At 46.9% G+C, this 26,974-nt stretch overlaps 3 protein-coding genes across 3 annotated transcripts; 2 read left to right on the top strand and 1 right to left on the bottom strand.

Moving 5' to 3' along the window:
* Window positions 1-6,253: 6,253 nt before the first annotated feature.
* On the bottom strand, window positions 6,254-7,615 carry LOC103991996 (uncharacterized). The gene has a single exon (XM_065101756.1). The coding sequence runs from the start codon at window positions 7,613-7,615 to the stop codon at window positions 6,254-6,256; it is 1,362 nt and encodes a 453-aa protein (XP_064957828.1).
* A 1,723-nt stretch (window positions 7,616-9,338) lies between these two features.
* Window positions 9,339-18,485, top strand: LOC135610154 (T-complex protein 1 subunit zeta 1-like). The gene is made up of 15 exons (XM_065104302.1): window positions 9,339-9,631; window positions 9,719-9,782; window positions 9,876-10,011; window positions 11,367-11,518; window positions 11,617-11,664; window positions 13,306-13,398; window positions 14,052-14,158; window positions 14,702-14,816; window positions 14,907-14,993; window positions 15,757-15,961; window positions 16,074-16,168; window positions 17,590-17,658; window positions 17,731-17,838; window positions 17,934-18,052; window positions 18,130-18,485. Exons 1-15 carry the CDS (start codon window positions 9,498-9,500, stop codon window positions 18,203-18,205), a joined length of 1,608 nt encoding a protein of 535 aa, XP_064960374.1. The 5' UTR covers window positions 9,339-9,497; the 3' UTR covers window positions 18,206-18,485.
* Window positions 18,486-19,563: 1,078 nt separating this feature from the next.
* LOC103981856 (uncharacterized) lies at window positions 19,564-26,515 on the top strand. Its single transcript, XM_009398609.3, has 3 exons — window positions 19,564-19,673; window positions 25,607-25,763; window positions 26,307-26,515. The coding sequence occupies exons 1-3, from the start codon at window positions 19,671-19,673 to the stop codon at window positions 26,351-26,353; spliced, it is 207 nt and encodes a 68-aa protein (XP_009396884.1). The 5' UTR covers window positions 19,564-19,670; the 3' UTR covers window positions 26,354-26,515.
* Window positions 26,516-26,974: the final 459 nt, after the last annotated feature.

Below are 26,974 nucleotides of genomic sequence, written 5' to 3'. Positions count from 1 at the left end.
GCGGGGTTGCCACGTCAGGCTTTCATTAAGACGGAGCGCCTTTTGGTGTTTTCCGATGCGATGTGACGGTTACGCACGTGCGCGGGTGGGCTACCGCCCGCTCTCGGGAGGCGAAGGGACGTTGGTTCTGGCGGGATATCCCCTTTAAATAGCAGATGCCAGACTTCACCTCTATCTTTCGCTGTTGTGTTTCCTCCTTCGAGTTCTGCTATCGCCTCCTCAATCCTCTTCCTAGCCTTCTGCGTGGTTTTTTCCTCTTTTTAAGGTCAGTTGAGATGTCGCCCTCCTCTTCCCCTTCTTCCTCTCCGTCTTCCTCTCCTCCTCCTCCTGTCCTCGGAGCTGAGGAGGGAAATCCCCCTCCGTCCCCTCTTGAATCTTCTAACGGGGAAGCGGCACGAACCCTTGAGGCTTTGAAGTGGCCGCATGACATCGACTCCACTGTGAGCGGGTCTTTGCTGGAGGGACTCCAGGAGCGCTATAGTATCCCGGAGGATCACATCCTCAGCGCCCCTGAGCCGGGACAACGGGCGTACGACCCATTCCCGAAGGGTTTCGCCATGTCCCTCGATGCTCTGGAGGCGGGTTTGCGTTTTCCTCTTCATCCTCTCATCATGTCTTGCCTATCTCTCTGGCGGATTTCGCCATCTCAGGTGGCGCCAAACTCTTGGCGCAACCTAGTGGTATTCCTGGGGGAATGCCATTATGCCAATATTACCCCCACCCTCAACCTCTTTCTCTCTTGTTATCGCCTTTGCAAGGGTTCGGGGGGCTATTTCTTGTCGGCTCGATCGGGCTTTCGTGTCGGGGGTGCCCCTTCCAGTAACAAAGGATGGAAGGGGAGGTTTTTTTATATTAGCCACGCACAGGACTGGGGCTTCGGGGTTCGATGGTCCGTGAGGGCGATCAACAACACCACACCCTGTTTGGGCGAAGTAGAGCGCCAAGCTCTGGGGAGGCTCAGAGAGATTCTCCCCAGGTCGCAGGCCATCCGGACCATGACCGAGCAATGGCTGGTCGAGGCGGGCCTTAGCCCGATGCCTCTGGGTACGTTAATGACGTTTGGTTCGGGTGTTTTGCGTGGTGGATTTCGGGTACTAACTTCTTCCATCTCTTGCAGAAATGGTGAAACTTCGGTCGCTCCTGAAGGGTCAGGCGTCGCAACCCCCTCTTCCAGCTCCGCCGGTCGACCCGCAATCCCCTCTCCCAGCTCCACCGGTCGACCCGCAACCCGGCTCGGAGGACGCCCCGTTGGAGGTCGAGGATGGGCGCCCTTCGAAGAAGGCGAAGACAACCCCGTCGAGGGGGCCTAAGGCGGGCTTCCGTCGCAGTGGGGCTGGACCTAGTCGGCGGACGACTGGGAAGGGTCCGCGCCCTGTCTCCATACGCGACCTATGCCGACTCCCAGCCGGAGACGGGGAGCCGTACCTGACGCGGCTGGCGAGCGAGATCCCGCTCGGTGAGTCCAGCGAGCCCCTGGTCGCCCGCTGGGAGGGCTTGTCCCGGGGGGATAGGGTGTGGGCCGGAGGGGATCCCTCCGCAGCATTCCTACGAGGCGTGCTTCATCCTGACATGACTCGGGACTTGTAAGTCCTGCCCTCGGAGGTGCTACTCAACAAGTCCGGCCAGTCGTTGACCTGGGTAAGTATGTCTCCGCTTTTCGGGTTCGCCTGTCCTACGCCGACCTTCTTGACCCGTTTCTCCTTATGCAGGGCCTCCACTATGCGACGGCCCTGATGGACAGGGTGCGCGACGCCGGCCGGGTTATTGGGGGTCTCGTCAACCGCAATGCCGAGCTCCACCGCCAGGTCGCGGAGGCTCGTGCCGGGGCCGGCCCGGAGGCCATGGCGGCCACCGAAAAGCGCACGACAGATTTTGAGGCGGAGGCGGTGCGCCTCCGGTCGGAGCTTGAGGCCTCCAAGAAGGCGAACGAGGAGCTCCAAAAAATAATGAGGGTGGAGCGGACCGAACTCCGCCTGGTGAAGACGGAGGCGAGCGCCCTCAGCAAAAAGCTGGAGGAGGCGAAGGCCGAAGCAAGGACGGCCTCGGAGGCACTGGCGGAGGAGGCCCGTCTTCGACCCGCAAAAGACAAGGAGCTCCTCGAGGCATACAAGAGGTCAGAGGGGTTCGAACTCGGGCTAACGTGGACGGGACGAGTGTCCTTCGAATATGGATACTGAATCACCACGTCCCGTTTCCGTGCTCGTCACCCTGGTCTTGAGGTGGAGGAGGACCCCTTCACTCCTCACCCCGAGGACCTGGAGGTAGACATGCCCGAGGAAGTCCCCTTCGACGACCGCCTGGAGGTCCCCCAACAATAAAGAAGGGTCTTGTATTTTGTTTTGCTAGTTGGTTTTGTGTAAGTCGAGTCTTGTAAGTTGGCTTGCTTTTAAGTAAAGGAAAACCTTTCCTTTTCTAGTCTATTGCCTTCTTCTTCTTTCCTAGGCAAAAAGCTTCTTCCCCCTTGGACGAAAAAACTTCCTCGGGCAAAGAACTTCTTCCTCTTCGGACGAAAAACTTCTTCTTCAAACGAAAATGTTTCTTCGTTTCAGACAAAAAACTTCTTAAGGTTCCGGATATTCCAGGTTCTCGGTAAGGGAGAACCGTTCATTGTCGTGAGCCAGTAGGTTCCCGGTCGGACTACCTCGACGACCCGATAAGGTCCCTCCCACTTGGGGGCCAGCTTCCCCCTTGCTCGGGTCGGGTCGCTGACCTCGGCCCTTCGTAGGACCAGGTCGCCTAACTTAATTGGTCGGGGTCGTACCTTTCTGTTGTAGACCCTTGCGACGGCTCTCTTGTAAGAGAGGGCCTTCAGATGTGCGTCGGCGCGCCGCTCCTCGAGCACGTCGAGGCTGGCACGAAGTCCCTCGTTCGAGGCTTCCTCGTCCGAAGGGTGGCGATAGCCACTTCGGGTGGCAGGACAACTTCGATTCCGAACGTCAGGCTATACGGGGACTCTCCCGTCGCGGTCTTGGGAGTGGTGCGCAGTGACCAGAGGACGCTAGGGAGTTCGTCCGTCCAGGCCGATCGGGCCGCGGACACTCTTCTTTTGAGCCCGTCCAAGATGGACCGATTAGTTACCTCCGCTAGCACGTTCGTCTGAGGGTGAGCCACCGAGCTGAACCTTAGCTGGATGCCGTGGCTGGCACAGAACTCCTGGAACCTTCTACCAGCGAACTAAGGTCTGTTATCCGTAATAATGGTTTTAGGCAAACCGAATCGAGTCACTAGGTTTCTCCACACGAACTTCTCCATTTGTTGTTCCGTGATTGTCGCCAACGGCTCGGCCTCGACCCACTTTGTGAAATAATCCACTCCCACTATGATGTACTTTCGTTGCCCCGGAGCCGGTGGGAAAGGTCCAAGCAGGTCCAAACCCCACTGCGCGAACGGCCACACGCAATCGATGGGGCTGAGCGGGACCGCGGGTTGCCGGGGTGCGCGGGCGTGTTCTTGGCACGAACCGCACTGCTGCACGTGGGCCTTCGCGTCCCGGCACATGGTCGGCCAGTAGTAACCTTGGCGAAGTATTTTGTGTGCCAAGTTTCGCCCCCCGATGTGTTCTCCGCAGACTCCCTCATGGATTTCGGCTAGGATCGTCTGGGCTTCGTCGGGCTCCAAGCATCGTAGCAGGGGATAGGTGAAGGACCGCCTATAGAGCCGCCCACTCTCCTCGGTGTACCATGCGTGTGTATGACGCAGGCGCCGAGCCGCAACTTCGTCGTGGAGGAGGGGTCCCATCCCGCTTGAAGCGTAGTAGTTCTTGTACCCATGTGATTGGCGCGCTGCCGGGGGCCGTAGCCGCTACTTCGATGGCGCAGGCAGGGAGCTCCTCGACCTCCGGCCATGCTTTGGAGGTCGGTTTTGACGCCAGCTTAGCTAGTGTGTCGGCTCGCTCGTTCTCCTCCCTCGGAACATTAGATAACGTAAAATAAGGGAATTTGATAGTCAGGTCCCTTACCCGTGCCAGGTATTTCGCCATGGTCGGGTCCCGAGCTTCGTATCCACCGCTGAGCTGCTCGGCAACGAGCTGCGAGTCGGTGAGGACGTGTATAGCAGCCACCTGCATCTCGAGGGCCAACCTGAGTCCTGATAGGAGCGCCTCATATTCCGCTTCGTTGTTAGTGGCTTTAAACCCGAAGCGGAGGGAGCGCTCGAACGAGCATCCGTCGGGGGCGAGCAGAACCAGCCCCGCGCCGGCACCCTGTGAGCTAGCCGAGCCATCCACGTGTAGGATCCAAGCTTCGGGAGGTCGCTCGAGATCCCCGTCTGCCGTCTGAGTTAACTCTGCGATGAAGTCGGCTATCTCCTGGGCCTTGATGGCGGTCCTGGGCACGTATATGATATCATGTTCGTCGAGCTCCACCGCCCATTTGAGGAGCCGCCCTACAACATCAAATTTAGATAAGACCTGCCGAAGAGGTTGGTCGGTGATGACCTCCACCGGGTGGGTCTGGAAATAGGGGCACAACTTCCGAGCCGATAGCACCAGGGTGAGTGCGAGTTTCTCTATCGGTGGGTAACGTGTCTCGGGTCCGCTCAGGACGTGGCTGATGTAGTAGATCGGAAGCTGTTCGCCGGAGCTTTTTTTGACCAGGACGGAACTGACTGCGTGCGGGGAGGCCGCTAGGTAGAGGCCCAGCTTCTTCCCGAGAGAAACAGAGGCGAGTCGGGGGAGGCTGGCCAGGTGCTGCTTTATTTGTTTGAAAGCTTCCTCGCACTCCATCATCCACTAGAAGCTTTTCGGGTTCTTAAGCACCCTGAAGAAAGGGAGGCAGCGATCGCCCGATCGGGCGAGGAAGCGAGACATGGCGACAAGCCTTCCATTAAGGCGCTACAGGTCTTTAATCGTCCGAGGTGACTGCATGTCGATGATTGCCTGAACCTTCTCCGGGTTGGCGTCAATTCCTCTTTCGTGTATGATGAACCCGAGGAATTTCCCCGAGGTGACGCCAAAAGCGCACTTCGTGGGGTTAAGTCGCATGCTGAACTTGCGTAGCGTGGCGAACGCCTCGGTTAGGTCGGCAAGGTGTGCTCCGATCTTTTGGCTTTTCACAATCATGTCGTCCACATAAATCTTCATTTTCCTACCGATCTGATGGGCGAACATCTTGTTCACCGTTCTCTGGTATGTAGCTCCGGCGTTTTTCAACCCGAACGACATGACCTTATAGAAGTACACCCCTTGATCGGTGAGGAAGGCCGTATGCTCTCTGTCTTCGGGCGCCATCCTGATCTGGTTGTATCCCGAAAAGACGTCCATAAAAGAGAGGCGTGCGTGTCTGGCCGTTGCGTCGACTAGTTAGTCGACCTTCGGGAGGGGGTAGCAGTCTTTTGGGCATGCATTGTTGAGACTGGTATAATCGACGCACATCCTCCAGCTTCCATTGTGTTTTTTTACGAGGACTACATCGGATAGCCATTGTGGATATCTGGCTTCTTCTATGAAGCATGCCGCTAAGAGTCGGCCCACCTCTTCTTGTATGGCGCGTTGTCGGTCAGGGGCCTGCCGCTTGGGTTTTTGCTTTACCGGGCGAGCGTCAGGCGGGATGTTGAGATGATGTTGTGCGACCCCTGGATCGACACCCGTCATGTCGGATGGGGACCAAGCGAAGATGTCGGCATTCTCCCGTAGGAGACCGATGAGTTGCTTTCGTTCCCGCTCGGATAGTTCCGAACCAACCTTGACCGTCTGGTCTGGCCGAGCTTCTTGCAGTGGTATGTCAACGGTGGATCCCCTCGGCTCAGGATGGGGGGCCAATCTTTTGGTTTCTCGCAGATCCTCCAGTGGTGGCTCGATCCTGTCCCTCTTGTGTAACGAAACGACGGTCAGGTAGCAGCGCCTAGACTCTCGGGGGCTTCCCATAACTTCCCCAACCCCAGCGTGAGTCGAGAACTTGATGGTTTGGTAGTAGGTTGAGACTACGGCTCTGACTTTGTTGAGGGTCGGCCGGCCAAGTATGGCGTCGTAAGCAGTGGGAAGGTCGACCACAAGAAAAGTGGTCATCACCGTCTTCGACCTTGGCGGGGCCCCTAAGGTTAAGGGCAGAGTGATAGCCCCCAGGGGCGATATTGAATCTCCTGTGAATCCGGTGAGCGCTGAGGATACCGGCTTCATGTTCTCCCTAGCCAAGCCAAGCTTCTGGAAGGCGTCGAAGTAGAGTATGTCGGCCGAGCTCCCCGTGTCGACCATGATCCTTCTCACCTGTGCGTTGGCTACCCTGGCCGATATCACGAGAGCGTCGTCGTGCTCGGGTTACTCAGATACTCCGGTTAGGAAAGTAATCTCGGGCTCGGGCCCGTGTCCGGGGGCTTCGTCTGGGGCGGCTCGGGCGTACGCCTTTCTTCCCGACATGGAGCCCCCCCACGATGCAGGACCGCCAGCTATTACGTCGACATGTCGCTCGATGGGGCCTTCCGGGCGTGGTGACAGCTCTTTGTCCGGCCGGAAGTATTGGCCAAGATGCCTTTTGCGAATGAGCTCCTCAATTTGCCTTTTCAATTCATGGCACTGTTCAGTGTCGTGTCCATGCTGCCGATGGAAGCGGCAATATTTTGAACGGTCCGCGAGTTCTCGCGGGTTCCTCATCGGGTGAGGATCCCTGAGTAGCCCTTTCTCCTTCTCATGGAGAAATATTTCTGTCCGGGACGAATTCAAGGTGGGGAGGGGAGGCCTTGGGTCGGATCTGTCCAACTTACGCCGGGACGCGGCGGGTTGTTGCTGTCGGGGCAGCTCCGACTTGACCTTTTTGTGCTCCTCCCGCTTTTCAGCCATCCATGTCTTCGCGACAATGAACTGGCTAGCACGCTGGAGTATCTCGGGGACCGCGGCGGGGGGCCGCTCTACGAGAGACCAAAAGAACCTGGAAGGCCGCATGCCTGTCATGAATGCCTGCATCAATAGAGAGGGGTGAACGTCCGATAGTCCCCGAATTTGGGTCGTAAAATGGTTCACAAAATGGGAGAGAGGCTCGTCCTCCCTTTGGTTAAGTCCGAGGAGCAACGCCACGGACGGCTTTGGTCGAGCGTAAGCCAGAAAGTTAAGCTCGAAATCTTTGGCAAGTTGATCGAAGGAGGCGACGGTCCCAGCCTTCAGGCCGCTGTACCACACGCGGGCTGGCCCCCGCAGGGTTGTCGGGAATGCCCTGCACATCAAGGCGTCAGAAGTCCCGTATAGCGCCATCTGGGCGCGAAAAGCGGCCACGTGGTCTGCTGGGTTAGCGGCGTCGTCATACGCATCTAGCGAGGGAAGGCGGAAATGCGGCGGGATCGCTTGATCTTGTATCTCGGGGGTGAACGGGGATCCTTGCTGTCCGTCTGCCCCAAGCTCTCCTTTTGACTTACGAACTTCTTGTTGTACTTCATCGAGTCGTTGACTGACGAGGCGCAACTGAGCTCGCAAGGCATTTGTTGAGTCGACGGATGGAGCCTCGGGCTCGGGGCGGCTCACGGTGTCTTCTGCCTCTCGGCTCCCGGGCCAGGCTACCGGGTTTCGAGGCGAGGTGGGGAGCTCGGGAAGTGGTGCGTGAGTCCGGGCGGGGGTCTCCTGCTGATGCGAAGGCCGGGTCGCATGCGGGGAAGTCCGCTGGGAGACGATCGGGATGATAGTCTGTACCATGCCCGTAAGAGCTCAAACTTGATGAGCGAGGTCGTGAAAGGCCTCAGATGATATCGGCGACGGGCTGACGGGAGCGCCGTCAGGAGGTGATAAGCCCGGGTTGTTGAACAATTGCCAGTAACGCTCTGACGTTGTGGCAGGGTGTTCATCATGGGAGTGTTCCGCCGGGATGGTGATCGTGGGCGGCCCGACGGCTGTGGGTTCGCCGAAGTGGATTCGCTGATCGCTCGACATTCGGACGGGCCCTCCTTCTAGCGCCAATCTGTTATGGTAAATAACTTTTTTCTAGCCGTGGCCTCGGGGCTGACACGGCTTGTTCGGGGGTCCGAATGGCGGGGATCCTGCGCGGCGTGCCTTGGGTCCTCTTGGCGGTCGTCCACGGTGGTCCGGATGTTCCGTCAGGGAGGAGCTCTGTAGTAGCGTTAGGGAGGCGGCAACCCCGTCTCGCACCTGCACACAGGTTGGGTCGGAAGCTCGGCCCGACCCCTCCGACGATCAAGTCAGTGATGTGGAGAGGATGGTGGGAGAGGGGATGTTCCTCTGTCAATCGTCCAAGTGTGGCGGGTGTCATGGTGTATTACGTCAAAATTGTTTTTACCCCTATCAGGTGTAGTCCTCCGGAGAAATGACTTCGCCAAGTAATTTGAACCCTATAACTCAAAATGGAATTGTCTAAACGATGCTCTTCAAGTAATTAGGAGTTTTATCGATTCTATTAAGTTAATTGATTACGTTTAATGGGAATATGTTCTGGATCGCATACTCAACATGGCCCAGTTTGACACAAAAATAAAATAAAATCGATTAAGCCAAAGATTGACATGATTAGACATGATAAGGTATACTTTGGCCTAGGTCACGTCACAATCGATATCACATAACGTCACAGCCAAGTCAGCAAGAGAAGCACTCCCACGCGCCGAGCCAGCAATCGTATCAAAACGTCACTCGGTATGTCCCATCCCGGTAAGCCCAGGACGACGCTGCATGGCGTCGTTCCGCACGTCTCGGGACGGGGGCCGCACAGAGGCACCATCTCATCTCTCAAGAATCGGTCGTCACTCCAAACCCGCGTACAACCGACCCTCGTACAATAGTATAAAAGCGGCATTCGGCCAGGGGAGGAGAAAAAGGAGGCAGAAAATAAAATCCCACACTGACTTACTTGTCGAGGGGCAACAGTCGGTAACGACCCAGTGGGACCTTATGTGCAAGAAAATGGCAACATCCGAGGCGAGGTCATCCTGATCGATAGAGGCATCCTTCCTCCCCGCGCGCCAATCAGCATCCCAACGAAGAGACGTCAATATTGTAGCGCCAACACACCGACTGAAGGGCTCGATCGACTTCGGCATCCAGCTCAACCGAATGAAAACTCCCGACATCGCTCCGTGGACCAGGCCGTGCTGACTCATCAGCCACGACGCATCAGTTTATCAACAAGACCTACTCACGACAAACATTTATATGTTATTAACAAATTAATCCGAAGATAGCATATTTAAGATGCTTAACCTAATCATTTATCGGGTTAATTACCCGACCCCTTTACTTATCAGGTTAAGCGTGCCAATCCGTTTATGTTCCCAATTCGGGTAGGCATATTCCAAACCCGTTATCTCAAGACTCGACCCGGTATGAATCATGAGGATCATTGTTCAAAGGCGGGTCGGGGTTAGGCCACGGACGGACTCCAAATCCGAAGGATCGGGCGCGATTAAGCCCGACGCGCTGGTACTTTCTAACTCCTGGCCGAGACGAGGCTCGCCGCCTCCTGTCTGTCAACGTTAAAACCCTACTCTCGCTTGATCTCGCTGTTGCCTCTCCTCCGCCTCCTCTATTTTGGTTCTTCGGTGGGTCGATCGGACGAGAGGACGTCAAGATGTCGCTCCGAGTGTTGAATCCGAACGCCGAGGTGCTGAACAAGTCGGCGGCGCTCCACATGAACATTGACGCCGCCAAGGGTCTCCAAGACGTCCTCAGGACCAATCTCGGCCCCAAGGGCACCATCAAGATGTAATCTTTCCTCTCTCTCTCTCTCTCTCCTCTCACTGTCGTCTGACCTCTAATTTGGACTCTGCGCGTTGATTTCTGTGAGCGTAGGCTCGTCGGGGGAGCTGGGGATATCAAGCTGACGAAAGATGGCAACACCCTCTTGAAGGAGATGGTATGATTTACGTAAATCCGCATCAAAGTTTCCATCTTTACCCATTTATCGAGTATTGCGTCGGTAGGGCTCAGCATTTTGTTGAATCGGCAGCAAATCCAAAACCCCACGGCCATCATGATCGCAAGGACAGCCGTCGCACAGGACGAGACGAGTGGTGATGGCACCACCTCCACTGTGCTATTCATTGGGGAGCTGATGAAGCAGTCGGAGCGGTACATTGACGAAGGTCTGCTATTTAGCAGCCCGGTTGATCTTTTTCTATTCTGGGTGAAATCTTTTGCTCTGTTTTGATGGTTATTGTCCTGGCTAAATAAACATCACAGTGTCCTTAGTTTGGGGTTTCTACCACGTGCATGGTTGCACTTCTTTACCCCTTTGTTGCACATTTTCCGTATAAGAAGTTTCATCATATGTGGCAAAGATATCATCAAAGAACTTACCTTTTAGTTTATGATTTGCTCATCAGAAGCTGATTCATTTATATGGAAGGTTTTAATTATTTGTACTTGTTCCAGAATTCTATCAAACTGGCACTTATTACCAGCATGTTACTGTATTCTTTGGTAGAAAAATAATAATAAAAAGGAAACTAGCAATTGCTTAGCACTGACTGGTATCAGGGACCTATTGATGTTGGTTTGGTATCATACCAACATAGTACAGTTAGTATGGTTGGTATAATGCAGTACCTCTGGGATTTTTGGAGTCCTGCTCTTTGTCTTGTGAGGACAAGTGGTATTGTTTCATTCTGTACTTCTGATGGAATACATTATTTTCATGCAATTCTTCGCTTGCATTTGTGGGCCTTGGCCGAGAATTTGGTATCTATTTTTTTTAATAAGCCAATTTCGGCAGATCCACTTAGATGCTGGATTGCACTAGTGTCATGCCTCATCCATCCCATGGTTAATGTTTGACAAACTTGAATGATCAATCTATTTCTAATGGAAAAGATTTGGCTGTTGATTATGATTATGAGCATGCAGGATTATGGATGGGGTAGAGGTATTTAATCTATTTTACTCCTGATTTTCTAAAGAGTTTGTGCTATAAGGATAACAATAATCTGGTAGGCTTGTTTCATTTCTGACATTGTTCAGGACTGTTATTGGAAGATAAGTTTCCCTAGGAATAGGTTGATTAATTATCGTTGTAGATTGTTTTGATAAAATGTGGGTTCTTCTGAACTTAAATGAATTATTTAGGTACTTGGGTTTAGTATGGTGCCTTTATATTATTTTGATGCTAAATTTTGTGTTAATTTTTTGTGAGTGATAGAATCATACTAAAAGTTAGAACTTCATGGATAAGTTTAAAATTTTTGCCGGTTATACAGATTACAAACTGTTGTCTTTTGATTAGTTCTTGATCATTTATGTACAGCTTCTTGTGACGTGGAAATGATACTTTCCTGCTAGTGAGTTTAATGGAATTTACTTTATCTCTGATCATGTGGTACCTGGTTCTAGAAGACATTTTTTAGCCTCTCTTGAGAGTGCTGAGCATTGCGTATGATTACAGCTCATTGCAAAAGAGTTTTTTCTTAATCTCATTCTTACCTTAAAAATGCTTTTTATTCAGGGATGCATCCACGAGTGCTGGTAGATGGATTTGAAATTGCAAAGAGGGCTACTCTTGAATTTCTTGAGAAGTTCAAAACACCTGCTGTGATGGGTGATGTGCCTGACAAGGAGATATTGAAAATGGTAGCAAGAACAACTCTTAGGACAAAGGTAAACAAATTAATTCTTTCTGTAACATACATCTAACATACTAATGCTTTTTAAGTATTCATCTTTTAACGTCGTTTCTTGAACTTTCTTTGTTATAGCTATATGAAGCACTAGCTGATCAACTAACAGATATTGTTGTAAATGCAGTAAGTTTTATACTCACCCATACATTTATCTTGGAGCCTTTGTTTCTTATGCTTCTCTAAAAGTAAATGCATAATGTGGTGATTAACATTCACTTTTGATGCTGGCATTTTAGGAACATCTTTTTGCATATGCTAAACACAATTCAATTGATTACAAGCATATCTTATGTTATGCTTCCATGCTACAGTTGTGGGTGAACCGTTTCTTTTATAAGTTGCTAACTATCAGTTGCTTATGGTGCTAAATTTACTTCATTCTGGTTTTTGATTTATCAATCTTTGTGGTACAGTATATGTTCGTAGCATCTCCTTCATAAGTGTACTTTCAGTAGCTTTACACTGAAATTAGAAATTTTCAGGTAATAGTTGCTTACGTAAATATGCTCATATATATGCTTTTACTTCATAAGTGTACTTTCACTACCTTCATCGGCTACACTTCATGTGCCCATAAATGCTCTGCCCTGGTGAATGTGATTTTGTCTGGACTGGTACACGCTAGCTGGTATTCATTGGTCCAGACGTGAACTTGAATGCAGACTGCCCATTTTTGGGCAATCCAAATCTAGTTCATTTATTTGTTTTCTTAAACCCTGCTGCTTAGAGTTGCGAGTGCAACGTGAACCATGGACAGTTTTGACTCATGACATCTGCCCGGGCCACAGGCCCACCCCCACCCGCCATGGCCCACTGCTATCGGACCTCCTGGTACCTCTACTCCTCCATTCCTCTGTTAGGACTTTGGGCATGTGACGAGCAATAAGTAAATTAATGTGGCAAGTGAGGCCCACATGTCTGGCTATATTATTCTAAATTGGTTCTTCCCAGAAAGGTTCTCAAATATAAGTGGCCCTGTTCCATGAAAAAAGACAATAGAATGCATTATCTTGACACTTCAAGTTTTTGGGAATTAGAAATGAAAATAAAATAGAATCCTATTTGAGTCACTTGCTTTAAGTGTTCTTTAAAAGCATTCTAACTGTTGTGCTTATTGTAGCATGATTTAGAGTTCTTTTATGGATTTAAGTAGATCTAGTTATTTTGTCAGATTGGATCAATATGTGCTCCTTAAGTTGTGCCTAATTGACTAGGTTGATAAGTTTTGCTAAATAAACCTCAGATTGTGTTTGTGGGATTTAGTCAGACCTTTGCATTTTCAGAAAGAGAAAATTTTCATAATTCCAATTTGTCACAAACACAACATCGGGAAAAAGAAATTTTGGGCTAATTTTGCATGGCTATTTAAAATCATCCTCAATGGACTTAGACTGACTTGAGGTTGGCTGGTTCGTCTGAAGCTTCAGAATCTGGTTGCAAATCCTAGTTTGTATCTTTAATAGGCAGGAGTGGAACTTATCCTCTCTTTTTCGGCTTCAAAGTATCAGTTTTGGTTGCCATGGTTGATGTTATTTTGATTGGAATCGCAATCATCACATTTTCTATTTCTCGTCATGAACTGCAAAATGATTTCTTGCTTTTAACCTTTCATCCAACAGTCATAACTTTTTTCAGCTCTGGATCATCAAATTTTGTCTGTTTATGATTTCATAGATTACATCCTTGTTGAACTTTAATTCCTATTTGTATTCTATCTAGCTGCATCTAGGCATGCCATAAAAAATTTGCTTTCAATATGAACAGGTTCTCTGTATACGCAAGCCTGATGAACCCATTGATCTCTTCATGGTGGAGATAATGCACATGCGCCATAAGTTTGATGTTGATACACGCTTGGTAGGCTTTTCTTGGTAATTCAGTTTGTTTTTATTTGCTTGCATGTAATATGCTGTATATTACACCGTAATTTTACTAGTATTGGTTGGTATCTAAAATCTACAACCTATAAATATTTTCTTATGTAGGATTTTTTTAGAGTACAAAAGGCAAAATATGAAACATAAGCAAATTCATCAGTAACAAAAATTGTTTGGTTTATCTACCTATATATTTGGTGTTGTGATACTTTTAGTAGTTTTGGTGATTGTTTAAGTGATTGCACAAAGGATTTGGTGATTGACTGGTGAACCCTAGGGACTAATAGATCAATTTTGAAAAATACTGCCAGAGGTGACCAGAGTGCAGAACTAAGTGGATACGGAGAAATATTCCTCATAAAAGAAGACTATCCTGTTATAACAGGTATATGTTATAAGAACCTGAAAGAAAAAGGATACTATGAGACTGAGCTGAGCCATTTAATCAGATATGGCAAATCACACTGTTTTACCTGTGATTGTGATTTCTAAATGTTAACAAGCTATTGATTTTTTTCTTATTTATGTGGACAAGCAAGAATTCAATTAAACTTGCCGATTGATTACTTTTAATTCATATCAAGTTTATGACTCATTTTTAGTCTCATTTTTGTTTTCACATTTTTTCTTAAGGTTGAGGGTCTTGTCCTTGATCATGGTTCTCGACATCCTGATATGAAACGGAGGGCAGAGAATTGTTATATCTTGACATGCAATGTCTCTTTGGAGTATGAGAAAAGGTTAATCTTGTTATACTCGCTTTTCACAAAGTTCATTGAAAAAAGAGTGTATGGAAATTTATGTTTTGTATTCTTGGTCATGCTATTTTGATGAGTGCATTTTGTTTTGTGTCTTCATCCTTGGCATGCACAAAACATATTTTTTCTCAAAATAAATGCCCATCAATATGTTATGCGAAGTCCTTTATAACAGCTCTGTTTTTTTAGGTAGTTCATTGATCTTATCGGTCTATTATTGCCCTTTTTTCCATGTGGCATGACACCCAGGAAGAATCACATTCATAAATATGCTATCTTTTTTCATTTGTGGATTATGGTACCGATTCATGGTGCAAAAACTCTCATCAATGCAGTATTCCTTACTGTTATATGGTATGCACCCATGTTATGCACAGCTCCATTATTAAAAATGCATGGCATAGCTAAATATATGATGTGGTCTCTACCATGCTCGCAGTTGATGAGAGAAGCCATAGTATGCAACATCTTGATCCTTGCTTTGGATATATATTTTGTATGGACCTAATTTTTTTTTTCCTTTAGTGAAATAAATGCAGGATTTTTCTACTCTAATGCGGAGCAGAGAGAGAAAATGGTTGCTGCTGAACGGCGTCAAGTGGATGAGCGAGTTAAGAAGATTATTGAACTAAAGAATAAGGTTAAAAAAAAATATCCTCTTCAAATTGCATACTTATCTCAAACACCATATGCTTACATGCGACTTCCACAAACTATTCATCGCATGCAGGTCTGCTCGGGCAATGACAATAACTTTGTCATAATTAACCAAAAGGGAATTGATCCTCCATCGCTGGATCTCCTTGCTCGTGCAGGGGTTAGTCATGCCATCACTTGATACTTAACAGTTATAATCACCTCTGGCTGTTGATATATTGATGGGCATGTCTTATTGAATGCTTTAATGATGCTCCACTTTTTAGGAGGAAAATGTTGTGGCACAGCTAGAATTCTATATGTGCAAAACATCACATTCGATATTTGCAAATTTTAATTCTTATTCTGCATTGTAGATAACGATATGAGCTTTTTATAGCTGGAGTTTGTTTAAAATTCCAAACTCGTAAATTATTAGTTCCTGTGCAAAAGATTCTGATTCTTGATAATGTCCATGTTGTATAAATTGATTGCTGTAGTATGTTTCATAGTGTGAAGTATGAAACCTATTCAGGTCATAAAATGCAGAAAATCAAATGTAATCTTTTGTTTTATGGTTTATCCAGAAGGTCCATTTACGAGGTCAATAGTTTTTACTGATGTCTCTAGCACAACCTCATATGAGAGAATCATTTGTTTTGGTAATAATCACAATAGTATTTAGCTTCATGTTTTCTGGTCAGAAACTGGTGCGGGACTACCTCTGCATTGGCTGTTTTCACATGTTGTTCAACGTTATTTTCTTCTCTCCATAAATTTATGATATTCTTGCCTTTGTTGAGCTAAGTACTGTTCTCAGCCATCCTTAACAATGCTAGAACCTTTTGTGTGCGATGTTGGTGGTTGTATTTCTGAAATCTTTGTAACTAGTTAAGGATCTATACCATGTACTGGGTTTTATTATTTTTTACTCTCAATTTTAGATTATTGCACTTCGGAGAGCCAAGAGGAGGAATATGGAAAGGCTAGTTCTAGCCTGTGGAGGGGAAGCTGTTAATTCTGTGGATGACTTAACCGAAGATTGTCTTGGTTGGGCTGGGCTTGTCTATGAACATATCCTTGGTGAAGAAAAATACACCTTTGTGGAGAACGTGAAAAACCCTCTCTCCTGTACTATCTTGATTAAAGGTTCTCAAGCTTTTAGAATAATGCTATTTTCTCAAACCAGGTTGTTATTATAGCAAGAGAATAGATGATTGGGTATCTCAAACCAGGTTGTTCATGATTGTCCTCGATGCAGGACCAAATGATCATACAATTGCTCAAATCAAGGATGCTGTTCGTGATGGCCTCAGATCTGTCAAGAATACAATTGAAGATGAAGCTGTTGTCCTGGTGAGAATTTGAATATGTAAAATTTTATTAAATGCTAATAAAATTCATGCTGTATTTGTTAGTGAAAGTATTTTGCAATGTTTACCTTCTGTGGCACCTGTTTCATGCTCTTATCCTGTCGGTATGGCGTGTGCTATGCCACATTCCATGTCATGGGTTTGGCTAATCTGCTTGGATTAACAAGCTTAACTGCAAGCAGTTTCTTTGTCGGTTGTGCTGGCTCAAGCAAGTCAATGTGTGTTGGCATGGCTGTCATGAGTCATGACTATGATTTCTGTAGCCCTTATCACTTTGGGGTTTGTGGCCTTTTCATTTTGGGGTTTGCTTGGTTGTGCTATATTCCAAAAGGTTACAAGTGGGTTACTGTCCAACTTTTTATAAGTTGCTTCATCTTTTTTGTAGCTGGATAAGTGGCATTAGCTTACTCAGAAGGTATCAGCATTATGCATGACCACGGCTTTGGTGGTTGTCATGCATGTATAGTTTTATAAGGTACCAGATTATATAATAATTCAGAATGCCCAGTGCTCCCTATTAAAGACTGTTATCTGGTTCTTATTTCACAACCGTACCTATATTACTAACACAAGTTCACAAGAAAAAAGACAATTTCTGTTACACTGACCTGGATGTCAATGTCAGCTAATGCCCTGATATAGTTCCTTGGCATATGTTTCCCTTGGTTGCTTGGCTGGATCCTCAGCAAGAAAATTTTACTTTAAACTTTTTGAAAAAAAGAAAATAGTGGTGAACGGACATTATTGCAGGAACATAAACGTATGTGGCTTTTATTCAATTGAAATGGAACATAAAATAGCTTCAGAACCATAATTCTGGTGTTTCAGCCACTTCATATTCTTTAGCAATTGACTCTAAGACATGGTTGTTAAGTCTATCTAAATAGAGGTTTATGTGAAGGAATGGATTTGTTACAGTTTGTAGTTATGTGATTGTGTTTCTTGTAATTTTGCACATCAGTTGCCTATCATGTTGGGAATATTGATTGATTGAAGTGGACAATTACTTTCATAGTGTTGTGTTAATCAGCACTCATATAGTATCTTGTAAAATGTACGTGTTTAAATAATGTTTGCACAAAATAGACAACCTATGCAAGTTTATAATCACATAGTCAAGATTTGATTAGCAACTTCCTTCAAAATTTTGTCCAGTTTTCTGAATATGTCATGTGCACTCACCATGTTGTCTTATTCAGTGTGTTTTATTTTTAAATGTAATAATCTGTTAGCTTCTTGCTTTGTGTGCTAATTGCTATTCTCATATAGTATGTCAATTCACTTTATTTGTCGCTGAATTTAGTGCATCTATATATCGGACAAGTGCTAAATCAGTGTGAATGAGTAAAGATAAGGTCCTGGATAATTTACTAACATTTGCATCATGTTTCATCCCGGGAATAGGGGGCTGGGGCTTTTGAGGTAGCAGCCAGGCAGCACTTGGTCAACAATGTGAAGAAAACTGTTCAAGGGGTAAGCTGACCTAAGATTCTGCTCAAGCAACTGTCGCACGATGCTGAGTTTTTAATTGAATGCTTTTAACAGCGTGCACAGCTTGGCGTGGAAGCTTTTGCTGATGCTTTACTGGTGGTACCAAAAACACTAGCAGGGAACTCTGGCCTCGACACACAAGATGTCATTATTGCTCTTACAGTAAAGGACTGCTCTATATTTTTCTCCACACTCGCATGCAAGATTAAACAAAATGGATCATGGTTTAACTAATCATTATTTATGTTGTATTCAAGGGTGAACATGACAGAGGTAACATTGTGGGTTTGAATCATCATACCGGAGAACCAATAGATTCAAACATGGAAGGGATCTTTGATAACTACTCAGTGAAGCGACAAATCATAAACTCTGGGTATGTCCACCCTCTTCATATTTTGAATTTTATTCTTATGAGCAAACACATAAATGATATATAATTGTGGTACGCAGGCCTGTTATCGCTTCCCAGTTGCTTCTGGTAGATGAAGTGATCCGGGCCGGTCGAAACATGAGGAAACCCAGCTAATTGTATGGAGTATCATCTCGAAGTCATTGTCTTGAGTCGAGGGAGGAGTTTTCAATATCTTGATCTGCCTGATGACACATTGCCATGCCCATGCAGATGGTATTTGGCTCTCTGCCTAAATTTTATCCTATCATTTTTTGTCGGTTTAGTTCATATGAGACAAGGAAGCATACTCGCGATATAGTTAAGACTGTCTAAATTGTTTATCCTAAGTAGTTTCCGATTAAGTCTTGTGTTCTGTTTGTCAAGAAACATCATCTGCTATCTTTCTTTGGGTGACTATGGTTCTGGTTTGGTTGTAGAGCAAAATTTTATGGCCACCTGAGTTGGCAGAGCCACTTTTCTCCTTTCCCATACCTTTCTCCCTCTAAAGTGACTGTGGCCCTCCTCCCATGCCCACCAAACGACTCCCTTTTGCCCTCGACTCCTCCATTGCTCTACTGCAGGCGAGGTTTAAGCAGCTGCAGAGTTAGAGCGTTGAGGATCCTTAGTTTTGAGCGTGATCAGTCCTAGTGTTTGTTCGCTGGCTCCCCATCCGACCACCTCCGAAACCATGGTGACGGCAGGGAAGCCCTGGCTCTCGCCTCGCTCTCCGCCATGACCGAGGAAGCGGGCGTCGGCTCTGGACACCTTGAACGTGTTCGTCTCTGTTCTCGTTCATTATATTGATGTAGCATTGGAGCTGGGAAATGATGCTACGATAGTGAAAGACGTAGCATATGCCTTGGAAGACCCAAAATGATTCGGTTTTCGATAGTGAAAGGCACGTCAATTAATGTAAGAGTTCGAAGGAAATTGGGGGGAGATGATAAACCATATTGTACGTAATCCAATGAAACAGACCAGAGGATGAATCCCAACATGAATGGGGCATCTTATTGATCAAAATATGCATCGGTTAGATGCATGTATATATATATATATATATATATATATATATATATATACATGAAAGATCATCAAATAAAAAGGGGATGGATTTGGCATTGCGGGAAAGCATATATTCTTAAACAGAGGGGATCAATCTAATTTATCTTTGGTACTCGCAACAATTTCAAGGATGTAGATAGATATGATGCGCTCATTGGTATGATAAGACATTTAAGTCCAATAAAATTTCGATGGATGATTTATCTATCGATTTGTACGTGTAAATTGCTTTTCATCTTCTGAAGATAAGAATTATTGTTGATAGAAAATGCATCATATGCAGAGAAGTTACCCAATCAAACTGGAATTTAACGTCACTTGTACGTTTCAATTGGTAATAATTAAGTATAATTACAATCTGTAAATTATAATAAAATTTAATTTTAGTGGAATAAATAAATATATACGTAAATTAATCGCCGTAGAAACCGGACTTGACGTGTGTCTTAAATGACGCCACAAAGGGTAACTCCGCCCATTGCCCCGAGCTCGTTTCCTCCGCCGCTTCCTTTCCTACTTCCCCTCGACCGAGAACATGGTGAGCCGGCCTCTCCTCCCGGACCCTAATTTCCTTGCGTAAAGTCCCTGATTTTTCTTTGTTAATTTTGGTTTTTGGTGGATCAATTCTCTCTCGATCGACACGGGCCCTAATCTTGAGAGATTTCATCCTGGTTCCTCTTTTCTAGCCTGCCGTTGTCTTTTGGAAGAATCCATTCCGAACCAATTTTTCTTTCGATCTATGTAGTTTGTATGTATTTGGTATGTTTCAAGGGACGCCCTTGATTTGTTGTGTTTCTTGGGCCGAGGAAACGGTTTTTATCTCGCAGGGTTAGGGTGGGCGATCGAGCGATTTGTCATCTGGTTTGATGCATTCGGTCATTTGGATGAGTGTGATGTGCCTTCATGGAGATGCAAGTACTTTTAACGGTTTTGAAAACATAGGGATTGTTGAGCAACTTTACGCCGGCCGATGGATCAGCACGGCTTGGTCCGATCCCGAGTCCGCATAGCCGCCCACGTGGCTGCTCGAACTGGGGTGGTTGACGTCAGGTCCGGTCCAGGCTTCATCTCTATAATTGATCCAAGGTAGAGCAAGGAGTTTCTCGCCGGGTTGTTGCTTCGTCGTCGAGTTCCTGCACACAGGCCGAGGTTGGGAGGGGGATTTTTCGACTCGACCCTTCCGTAGCTCAAGTCAATGTTGAGTGGAGTTAGGGGGAGCTGATGTGTTTGAAGTCCGACTCAGGAGGTTGGCTTTTATACCTGCGAACAAAGATCGGTCGTACGTGATCTATTAATGGCCGTCGACTTCTCGGGCGATTGATTCGTACCTTATGTGTGGGCACTAATCGACCTGCACGGATCGGCCCTGTGCGACGTCGTTCTGAGCTTTCTGAAGCGGTTCTGTACTATGCGGCGCTATCTTGTACGACCTCGGACAGTGCGAGAACATGCGATCGTCTCACCCGAGTCCAAGGTGTTGTGTCGACGCAGTGCACCATATCATGGGCACTGGACTGGTCGAGCAATACTGCTCGGGCACATGATTGGTTGAGCAACACTTCTCGGGCACTAAGCACTGAATTGGCTGGATTAACCGAGCAACATTGCTCAGGCGCAGGAATGGCCGAGCGACACTACTCGGGCATATGACTAGTTGAACAATACTACTTGGACACTGATTTGGTCGAGCAGACTACTCTGATAATGAGCACTGGACTAGCCGAGCAACACTGCTCGGGCACATGACTAGCCAAGCAACACTGAGCACTAGACTGGCCGAGCGATGTGACTCGGGCACTGGGCTGGCCGAGCAACACTACTCGGGCATAAGACTGGCCGAACAACATTGCTCGGGCATCGAATTAGCCATAAGGCATGGCTCGGGCATTGGATTGGTCGAGATGTGACTCAGACATTGGATTGGCAGCAAGGTGTGGCTCCGGCATTGGATTGGCCAAGACGTGACTCGGACATTGGACTGGCCGCGAGGCGTGGCTCGGGCATTGGACTGGCCAAGACGTGACTCGAACATTGTTTGGCCGATGTGCACAATTCGAGCACTGTTTGGCCGAGGTGCATGACTCGGGCACTATTTGCCTGAGGTGCATGACTCTGGCACTGTTTGGTCGAGGTGCACAATTTGGACACTATTTGGCCAAGGTGCATGACTAGGGCACTATTTGGTCGAGATGCATAACTCGGACACTGTTTGGCTGAGGTGCACCACTTGGGCACTATTTGGCCGAGGTGCACAACTCGGATATTGTTTGGCCGAGATGCACAATTTGGACACTGTTTCGCCAAGGTGCACAACTCGGGCACTGTTTGACCGAGGTGCACAATTCAGATACTGTTTGACCGAGGTGCACAATTCAGACACTATTTGACCGAGGTGCATAAATCAGACACTGTTTGGTCGAAGTGCACAACTCGGGCACTGTTTGATCGAGGTGCACAACTCAAACACTATTTGACCGAGGTGCGTGCATAAATCGGACACTATTTGGCCAAAGTGCATAACTCGGACATTCTTTGGTCGAGGTGCACAACTTAGACATTGTTTGGCCGAGGTGTACAACTCGGACACTGTTTGGTCGAGGTGCACCACTCGAGCACTATTTGGTCGAGGTGCACAACTCGGACACTGTTTGGCCGAGGTGCACAACTCGGATAGTGTTTGGTGGAGGTGTACAACTCGGACATTGTTTAGCCGAGGTGCACAACTTGAGCACTATTTGGTCGAGGTGCACCACTCAGGCATTGTTTGGCCGAGGTGCACCACTCGAACACTGTTTGGTCGAGGTGTACCACTCGGGCACTGTTTGGTCGAGGTGCATGACTCGGGCACTGTTTGGTTAAGGTGCATGGCTCGGACATTGTTTGGCCGAGATGCACCACTCGGGCATTATTTGGCCGACGTGCACAACTCGAGCACTATTTGGTCGAGGTGCACAACTCAGGCACTGTTTGGCCGAGATGCACCACTCGAGCACTGTTTGACTGAGGTGTACAACTTAGACACTGTTTGACCAAGGTGCACCACTCGAGCACTATTTGATCGAGGTGCACAACTCGGACATTGTTTGGTTGAGGTGCACAACTCGAGCACTGTTTGGAGGTGCATGACTCGGGCACTGTTTGGTTGAGATGCACAACTCGGACACTATTTGACCGAGGTGCACCACTCGAGCACTATTTGATTGAAGTGTACAACTCGGACACTATTTGGCCGAGGCGCACGACTCGGGTGGCCGAGGTGCACAACTTGGACACTGGTTGGCCGAGATTCATAACTCAGGCACATGATTGGTCGAGATTTATAACTCGGGCACATGCTCCGTTATAGCGGGCCCTTTTTTTTTTATCTGCAAACCTTGGGCTCATTACTTCCGGCCTTGTCGTGGTGGGCCTTCTTTCCTTGATCTGCTCACATGGTTTGCTCTTGGTGAGGCCTTTTGTGCGACTCCTCGTGCTTTCTTGCCACCAGTGCCTCCACAACAACATACTGGTTGGCCCGTTGGAGCATCTCGGGAACGGTCGTTGGTGGCCTCTCGACCAGTGACCAAAAGAACCTTGAAGGTCGTAGGCCCGTCATGAATGCCTGCATAACCAAATAGGGTGGGCATTTGGAACCTATCGGATCTCAATAGCGAAGCGGGCGACGAAGAGGGAGGAGAGATTCATCCTCCTTCTGCCTTAGCCCGAGGAGCATGGCCGCAAACGGATTAGGTTGCACTCATGCTAGGAAGTGAAGCTCGAGTTCCCTTGTAAGTTGATCAAAAGACAATACCGAGGATTGCCTCAATCAGCTATACCACATCCGAGCCGGGCCTCGGAGGGTGGTAGGAAATGCTCGACACATCAGGGCGTCGGAAGTGCCGTATAGGGCCATCTGGGCTCAAAAGGTGGTGACGTGCTTTGCTGGATCAGAGCCACCATCATAGGCCTCTTTTGTCGGGAGGTGGAAGTTGGGGGGGATAGGTTTGTCCTGAATTTCTTGGGCAAAGGGGGACCCTACCGAGGTACTTTCCCTTAGCTCCTCCTAATATTTATGGAATTCACTTTAAACCTCATCCAGGCATCGATTTACCAACCGCAACTGGGCTCAGAACGAATCGTCCGCCGAGTCAGATTATAGGGTGTTGGCTTCGGGGAAGGTCGAGGTAGCGCATCTGGGCATAGGGATGTTGTCGTTGGCCTCAGGTGTCTTGATTGCTCCCCGGATCGTGGGTGCCCGGGCATTTGGAGCCAGAGGTGGCTGGTCAACCGGGGCGGCATTGTGAGGTGTAGGGATGAGCGTAGGTTAGATCACGGGTGACGATCGTGGGGGAAGAATCGTCTGCTGAGCTAGCTGGGGTATGAGGGGTGCGATGGTCTGCATCATCCCAGCTAACGCTTGCACCTGGTGGGTGAGGTTGAGGAACGCCTCGGCGGAGACGACCAACTATCCCGCGCTAGCCCCGAGAGACAAGAGCTTAGGGTCGTTGAACAAACGGCAATAGCGCCCCGGAGTCTGAGCCGAGGCGCTTCTATCCATATACGGGAGAGTGGGGAGCTGCCCTTCGAGGGTGAAGGTGGAAATGGTGGCGGGTGCCTTCTCGCCAGGGCGTTCGCTAGGGTTGTTTGGTGGAGGATGCTCCTACGACATCGGGCCCTCCTCCTAGCGCCAAAAACATTGAGCAACTTTGTGTCGTGGCCGATGGATCAACACGGCTTGGTCTGATCCCGAGTGCGCAGAGCCACCCACATGGCTGCTCGAACTGGGGTGGTCAACATCAGGTCGTGTTCAAGCTTTATCTCCAGAATCGATCCAAGTTAGAGCAAGGAGTTTCTCTTCCTCCCCCGTCGGGTTGCTGTTTCGTCGTCGAGTTCCTGCACACAGTCTGAGGTCGGGAGGGAGATTCCTGACTCGTCGAAGCTCAAGTCAGTGTTGAGTGGAGTTAGGGGGAGTTGAGGTGTTTGAAGTCCAACCCCTGACGCTGGTTAGGAGGTTGACTTCTATACATGCGAACGAAGGTTGGTCGTACATGATCCATTAATGGCCGTCGACTTCTCGGGCGGTCGACTCGTACCTTCCATGCGGGCGCCGACCGACCTGCACGGATCAGCCCTGTGCGGCACCGTTCCGAGCTTTTTGGAGCGGCTCTATACTATGTAGCGTCGTCTTGTACAGCCTCGGATAGTGCGGGAACAGGTGATCGTCCCATCTGAGTCCAAGGTGTTGCGTTCAGGCAGTGCACCATCTCAGCCTTGAGGCGTCGCATGGCGCTGACGCGGTTGTTGATTGTTGCTACGGGGGTGGTATCGGAATATACCCTATTAGAGATCGTGATCACTTAGTAATAGTCTGTAATTAAGTGAGTTCTTGGGTGTCTCAACTTGATTTGTTTGCATGTTTCTCTTTCTCTCTTCCTCTCTATATATATTTATGGAATCTCTTTCGAAAGTATTTGGATGGAGAGAAAGTGGATACTCTCTTTTCAATGCATTAACAAGAGAAGTGGAGAGAGACTTTCTCTTGTTTGGTTATAAATCCTGGGAGATAGGTGGAGAGAACCAACACTTTTTCAAAAGACTTTTTTTTTCCTTCTTTCTTCCCAAAAGTGGAGAGAATTGAAGCAAAAAAAGAGAGTTGTGACTGATCCTTCCTTTCTCTTTATTTGGTCCAAACAAGGAAAGAGCAAGTGGTTTTCTTTTAGTTTATATATATAGTTTTTATCTTATTGCCTTTCTTTTCCTTTTACTCTCTTGGAAAGAAATCTTAGGAAGAAAAATTAAGGAAAGTCTGCGTTTAAAATTATCCGGACTAATTAATTTTTTTCTGCCCATGAAGTTGGGAAGAAAATGGTTTGGCCATGTGTGAGCAGTTATGATATGATTTTTCACTTCAGTTTTCTCCCGCAGCAAATTAACTGATTATTGTCATCTTACTATTTTTACAATTGAAATTCGTTTTAGTTTATTATAACTTAGGAGAATTGTTTTGTTAGTGTTTAGCCATGACTGAGGTTGGTTGAGATGAACAGCACAGGGCTGTCCATGTTTCACTGTGAATTTCATTTTGCAATTAGGCTTCTGAACTTGGGATTTTTTCTTAGATTAGGTTCTACATGATTTTCCTGTGCTGCCCATGTTTCACTGTGAATTTCATTTTGCAATTAGGCTTCTAAACTTGAGATTTTTCTTAGATGATTTTCCAATTCTTTATGGTTTAGCCTTCACCATAGCTTTGGTTGCAATGGTGAAAGCTTGTTCAGAACTATGGATTTTTTAGTCTCTAGCTGTATGCTTATTCACTCTGGTAGTTAAAAGTATTTGGTCCCAAGAAGCCCATTTGCTCTGGTAATCAATTGTCTCCATGATTTGATTTTCTATTGCTGCAATTGATATTTGTGTACAACTTACTATGTATACTCTGATAAATGGTAAAAATGCTAAGAAATGTACTCTGATGGGACCGCTACTGTGCAGACTACGTCAAGGCGTCTTGCTGACAGGAAAATTGCAAAGTTTCAGAAGAATGTCACAAAGAGGGGCTCCGTTCCAGAGAAAACAGCAAAGAAAGGAGATAACTATCCTGTTGGTCCTATCTTGCTTGGATTCTTTATCTTCGTGGTTGTCGGATCATGTATGTCATGTGAATCTCATCTTTCTTTACCATAAGACCATAATAGTTTCCTTTTTCGGTTCCTTATCTTTCCATTTGCATATGCATCTAGTTTTTGATGTGCATAGAAAATTTAAGCCAAATAAAGGTGTGCAAGTATAATTTGGTTCACAAATTGGCTGATCTGTATTAGGACTGTATTCATTATGATGACACTGAACAAAAAATTCTCTGTTTTGAACTTTTATAATCTGAAAGTCCCATGTTAGATCTTCTACTAAGAAGATTCCATTTTGTACTTTTATAATGTTATATTCCTTTTAAATCACAAATAAATGGGTGATTTAGGACTACCTAAGGCTGTTGCCAATGGGGTGTTTGAAAAGTGTCAAACGAGGTCCCTCTCATGATATCTCTTTGTCAACTTATCACGTAGAAATTTGTGAGAAACTGAGAAGCTTTCTATTATTGATCCTACTGCTTGCTGATCCATTGGAAACTCGTGACTTTGTGTGATGTTTTCGTATGGTGCTGACATTATTTAATTCTTGTGTTTGTTTGCAGCTTTGTTCCAGATAATAAGAACAGCCATGAGTGGCGGGATGGCATGATAGTAGCAAAGAGGATGACCAAAGCCCTACTCAAGTATGAGGTTGAGGATTCTCATCATCTTGATGTAAACCCAGTTTCTAATAGGGGACGATGATATGAAGATTTTATGATGCTTTCAATAATAAATAAATGTCTTTTTCCAAGGCATACCCATTATGGCATCTTATGTTGTGTGTGGAAATTGCATGCAGATTATATTTTTCCAGGCGTATATACCCATTATGTGATTATTTTTATTATTAAATTATTAAATACTATGTTCATATGATATGCATCACTCACTATTCATGTTCTATTATTCGTTTTTGTTGTTAATTCTTCTTATCATGTCATCACAAGTTGCATCGCTAGTGATGACTCTGATCGCTTGTTTGGTGCTATAAGGAGACTTAAACCTTGGGCCATGGTTAACAACTATAAATATAACGATCATTATTTTTCTGACCAATTAAAGTTTGATCTTCAAAATTCAATCCATTGAGCTCAACTTATAGGTATCAAGTCCAAGGAATAATCATGTCGGATGCATCATCTTTTGTAGGAATAGAGTTTGTAGGAATAGAGGAAACAAGATACGAGATTTAAATATTTTTAGCCCTGAAATAAGATACATAACGTAA

The sequence above is a fragment of the Musa acuminata genome, chromosome BXJ2-4 (assembly GCF_036884655.1).
Source record: "Musa acuminata AAA Group cultivar baxijiao chromosome BXJ2-4, Cavendish_Baxijiao_AAA, whole genome shotgun sequence".
NCBI classification, from domain to species: Eukaryota; Viridiplantae; Streptophyta; class Magnoliopsida; order Zingiberales; family Musaceae; genus Musa; species Musa acuminata.
The sequence above is the reverse complement of the archived record's forward strand: the minus strand, read 5'-3'. Positions and strand labels throughout refer to the sequence as shown.